This window comes from Lipophrys pholis (genome assembly GCF_963383615.2).
Source record: "Lipophrys pholis genome assembly, chromosome: 4".
In the NCBI taxonomy this organism is placed as follows: domain Eukaryota; kingdom Metazoa; phylum Chordata; class Actinopteri; order Blenniiformes; family Blenniidae; genus Lipophrys; species Lipophrys pholis.
The window spans coordinates 35,497,052-35,501,872 of record NC_137637.1 but is presented as its reverse complement, the minus strand read 5'-3'; the positions used below and the strand labels follow the sequence as shown (position 1 = coordinate 35,501,872).

Sequence of the window (4,821 nt, the reverse complement as noted above, 5' to 3'; positions counted from 1 at the left end):
ATGGAGGATAACTCCTGACTTTAAATGATCCTTTGCTTCTCAGGAATCAAACCTGTGACTTTGATTGGAAGTCAGTCGGCAGCAGCAGCAGAGCCTCGAGCAGAGAAAACTTATTCTACTCTGATCTGTGAAAGTTCCCATTGTTCACTTCTCCTGTTACGGAACCATTTCAGATTAAATGTGAGAACTGCTCTCAAGTCAATAAATTGTGAAATGAAGATCGTATGACTTCCTTTTAATTTAAACAACAATGAGTTTAATTCAATCAGAAAATGTGAAAACATTTTCCAAATAGTTTCAAAATACATTAAAATCAGTCGATTGTGTTTGACTTAGTTTAAATATGAATAAAGCAGGTTCAACGTGCTCGTGTGTCTTCATGGTTCTTTAAGAACTCCTTTCTAGGATGAAGTTTCTTTCATGTGTGTTTCTGGAAACGTGAAGCAGTGAGAGAAGCTGAACAGCTGATTGTTGGAGCGAGTGAAACTTAAGCACGTGTCGGCCCCTGCTGGCTGAAGGTGGAATTACAGATGAAAAATGACGAGCAGGTTATAAAGATGCTCTTTACTTCATTAGAACAGATATTCGAGTAGAAAAATACTTTGTAAAAGTTACTATTCAAGTAATTTTTTAATCAATGTGTATTTCCTTACTACACCACTAGTGCAGATCAATACCAGGTTCTTGATATTTGTGCCACCATGGATATTTTTATGTCAATTCTCATAATGAAAAAAAGCAATTCACGTTATTATTACATGTTTTTCTTCCTCAAAGTTAAATGTGAGGCTGCACGATGTGTGATGAGCTTGTAATAATGTTGGTCATCTTAGTGATCAATACAAGCACTTTTCAGGTGGACGTGGTTTTTGGTCGGAGGCTGAATGTGATGACATGAAATCTGACAGTCCAGGACTGTTTAATTGCTATGATTTGAAATAAAACGACTTCAAGTTTAACTTCCTCCTTCGTTTTCAAGAATAGAACCACCACTTAAAAGCATTTAGGTTTCAGTATCAGTAGTTGGATTTTATTACTTTTAATAATCTCATTAATCAATCAAAGGATTAAGTGATATTGAAAGATGTCAAAAGTCCCAAAACACTAAATGGATAAAGTCTTTTGGAGGACAAGCTTCTGAGAGGTTAGTTCTTTTCAGTTTATGGTCGTTCCTCCATCAGTGAAAGCCGGAATCCATTCGGAGGATTTACACGATTCAGAAGCAGTGAAGAGTTGATCTGAGCTTCAGCAGCTCAGACGCCACTTCATCAGAAGAGCAGGAATTCATTCAGGTTCTCATTTGACCGTCAGTGCAGAGCAGCCTCCCAGCAGGAGGGCTCCTCGCTACCCGCCACCTCTCATCAGCAGGTAGACGGCCGAGACGGTGACGGCGGCGGCGGTGTAGGTGAACGCGGCGTTGTAAAGCGTGTTTGTCCTGATCCGCTCTCCCAGAGTCCTCTGGGTGTCGTCCAGACGCCTCAGCAGCAGCTCAGAACCCCCGCCATCCGCTCGCTCTGCTGGTTGTGGCAGCAGCTGGGTGGGCGGAGCCTCGGTGGGCGGAGCCTCGCCGGCAGCTCGGCTCTCCAGCAGATCCCTCACCATGCACAGTTGCCCCTCCACTCGGCCGATGCCCTGCTCCAGATGCCCCAGCTGTGGGGGGAGGGCCTCCAGCAATGCCTCTGTCCTGCGGCTGCCAGCGTGGAGGTCGTTTAAGGCGGTGAGAGGTAGTGTGGGTGGCTCCGGGCCACCGCCGTCTTTATCCTGCAGGGCGGCGCTCTTCTGGATGAAGGCCTCACTCAGTGCAAGCCTCAGACTGTGGATGAGCGCCTGCAGCTCGGCCTGCTGGGAGCGGTGGTTCCCGGCCTGCACTTTGAGGGCTTCCTGCAGACTCTCCGGACCTTTCTGAGCTTCCAGCAGCAGCGTCCGCAACTCCTGCAGAACCGACAGGAAACCAACTCACTGACTGGTCGCCAAGGTCAGAGTCAGGGTCAGTCAGGGTCAAGGTCAGTCAGGGTCAGGGTCAGAGTCAGGGTCAGTCAGGGTTAGGGTCAGAGTCAGGGTCAGTCAGGGTCAGTCAGGGTTAGGGTCAGAGTCAGGGTCAGTCAGGGTCAGGGTCAGTCAGTCAGTGTCAGGGTCAGAGGGTCAGGGTCAGTGTCAGTCAGTCAGTCACTCAGACTCAGACTCAGACTCAGAGTCAGAGTCAGAGTCAGAGTCAGAGTCAGAGTCAGAGTCAGGGTCAGAGTCAGGGTCAGAGTCAGGGTCAGAGTCAGGGTCAGGGTCAGGGTCAGGGTCAGAGTCAGAGTCAGAGTCAGAGTCAGAGTCAGAGTCAGAGTCAATCAGGGTCAGAGTCAGGGTCAGGGTCAGTCAGACTCAGACTCAGAGTCAGGGTCAGTCAGAGTCAGAGTCAGAGTCAGAGTCAGAGTCAGAGTCAGAGTCAGAGTCAGAGTCAGGGTCAGGGTCAGGGTCAGAGTCAGGGTCAGGGTCAGGGTCAGGGTCAGGGTCAGGGTGAGCTTCAGAATCAGAAAATGTATTGTCATTGCGATAAAACAACGAAACTTTGTCGGTGTAATTAGACTTCTTCTTCAAGCAGCAGAGAAATAGGAAGAAGGTCAAATTTGTTTAAAAAACGAATCTTAGATAAATAAATAAAAAAAGGTAAATAAAACCTTCAGCACTGTCCCTGGCTGAAAGGTGCAGCAGTGTTCATCAGTCTGTAGCTTATGTTGGTGTGTTTTCTTTTATTTAGTTTGATACCTGCAAATAGTTTTATTTCTTCTCCTCACAGGTTGGATTCCACGGTGGATGTCTCTCCTCACCTGCAGGCGGACCCGGTTGATGTAGGTGGATCCCAGGACCCCGATCAGGGCTCCCAGAATCGAGCCCATGACGGACCAGTTCTTGGTTCGCTCGGCTCGCGTCCGCTCCTTCTCATGGCTCCCCCGGACCGCCGCCGAGAACAGAGCAAACTTCTCCCTCTCCGAGCCCTCGGCGCTCTCGTACGCTGTCCGGAGGCGACGCTCCTCCTGGGGGCGGGGGTGGGGGCGGGGGTGGGGGCGGGGGCGGGGGAGGAATGGTTTCTACATCTCTTTGACATGAGCAGATCCAATGTGTCAATCAATCAAATGATGGATTTCGCCCATAGAGAGCTTTTCCATCGCTTGAGCCCCCAAAGTGCTTTACACTGTTAATCACATTCACCCATTCACACACATTCACACATCAATGCTGGCAGTTGCCATGCACGACACTGTTTTCCCTAAACACTTCTCGGTCTGTATTCAAACTATTTAGAAGTCTGCAGGTGTGTCAGCAGGCCACCAGGGGGCGCAGTGGGTAGTTCTCTCCTCTCACTAGGGTTTTCTGTGTGGAGTCTGCATGTCCTACCATTTCCCTGGGCTGGGAGTGTGTGGTTGTTTGTTTCTCTGGACGGACAGATGGATAGACGGATAGACAGACAGATAGATGGATGGATTGATGGTGGGAAAGACAGACCAACGAACAGCTGGATAGATAGACAGACAGAGGGATGGACGGATGCACAGATGGATGGATGGGGGGAAGAAGGACGGACGGACGGACACAGACGGACGGACGGACACAGACGGACGGACGGACACAGATGGATGGACGTGCAGACAGACAGACAGACTGATGTGTGAGCGAACCTGCAGCAGTTTGTGCTCCAGCGTTGCCAGCTCCAGGTAGTGAGCCTCCTCCCTGGAGACTCTGTCCAGCCGGTCCCTGACCTCCTTCAGCCTGACCTGCAGGGCCTCCAGGCTGCCGTGTGCCTCACGCACCATCCCCCTGGACACCATGAACTCAGACTCCGCCTGTAAAAGATGTCAGACAGAAACAATATAGACTCTCAGTGTTTTAGAAGGTGACGATTCATCTTCAGGACATCCAACAACAAAACTTGGAGACAGAGAGTCGTCTTACTGTCTGCTGACCTCAGTGACCTTTGCCTGAGCATTGCGGACCTCGACCAGCCCTACAAACTCCTCGTACCTCCCCCACCAGTAGTTGACTGTGGTAGTGGCTGTCTCAGCCGACCTCTGACCCCACTGGCGACCCAACTCCCCTGCGTGCTAAAGAGAGCAGCATTCAGAGAGCGTCCATCACAAAGCTTCATTTGTGTCGGACGTGCACATTCTGTACCTGTAAAGCAGCCACAGCACGCTCCTTCGCCACCTCGGCTCCTGTCTTTCCATCTGGAGGAGGTGGGTTGGGGCTGGGTGGGGGAGGGGGTGAGCTGGGCTGGGGGTGAGCGCTGTAGGTTCGAACCCCTGTGACCCTGCCAGGCAGCGACAGGCGGGACAGACACCTCGAACCATGAGCCCAGAGACAGATCTGAGCTCTTCTGTACCTTGGACAGTTAAAAAAATGCATGTATGATCGGCTCACAGGCCACATCTCACGGTACATACCACTAAAACCTCACATCTACAAGTACCTCATTGAACAGGCTCCAGTGTCTGTTCTGATATGAAGACAGAACTTGAATCTGCCACTGTGGGAACAATGGAGAAAGACATTACTTTAAATAAACTATTGAGAATAAAAGATGGACTTAAACAAGTATTTTGAAGGCAAAAGTAAAAACCAACAGAATGGTGAAAGAAAAGTGACATTACAAGTGGAGCTCCAGTCTTATGCAGCGAAGTATAATATCTCACATCACAGTACATTATGATAAAACGATTAAACACACTTTTTATTCTTTAAATAAAGAAACTCTCCACTTGAGTCTGGTTCTGCAGGTTTCTTCCTGTTAGCAGGAATTTATCTTTTCCACCATCGTTTATGGTTGCTCATGTGGAA

The 4,821-nt window shown here is 49.3% G+C and overlaps 1 protein-coding gene across 4 annotated transcripts in view; it reads right to left on the bottom strand.

Annotated features, from left to right (window-relative positions):
* Nucleotides 1–222: 222 nt before the first annotated feature.
* Nucleotides 223–4,821, bottom strand: part of ccdc51 (coiled-coil domain containing 51) — a 5,147-nt gene continuing 548 nt past the window's right edge. For 2 of the 4 annotated variants that reach the window (XM_080462581.1, XM_080462582.1), the window contains exons 2-7: nucleotides 4,454–4,510; nucleotides 4,159–4,366; nucleotides 3,951–4,088; nucleotides 3,666–3,830; nucleotides 2,817–3,023; nucleotides 223–1,932 (exon numbers count right to left, since the gene is read on the bottom strand). In XM_080462581.1, coding sequence (XP_080318707.1) covers nucleotides 1,345–1,932; nucleotides 2,817–3,023; nucleotides 3,666–3,830; nucleotides 3,951–4,088; nucleotides 4,159–4,366; nucleotides 4,454–4,458 — 1,311 coding nt within the window. In that variant the 5' untranslated portion in view covers nucleotides 4,459–4,510 and the 3' untranslated portion in view covers nucleotides 223–1,344. The remainder of the gene's footprint in view (nucleotides 1,933–2,816; nucleotides 3,024–3,665; nucleotides 3,831–3,950; nucleotides 4,089–4,158; nucleotides 4,367–4,453; nucleotides 4,511–4,821) is intronic. The other 2 variants (XM_080462583.1, XM_080462584.1) reach the window with 1 other exon arrangement.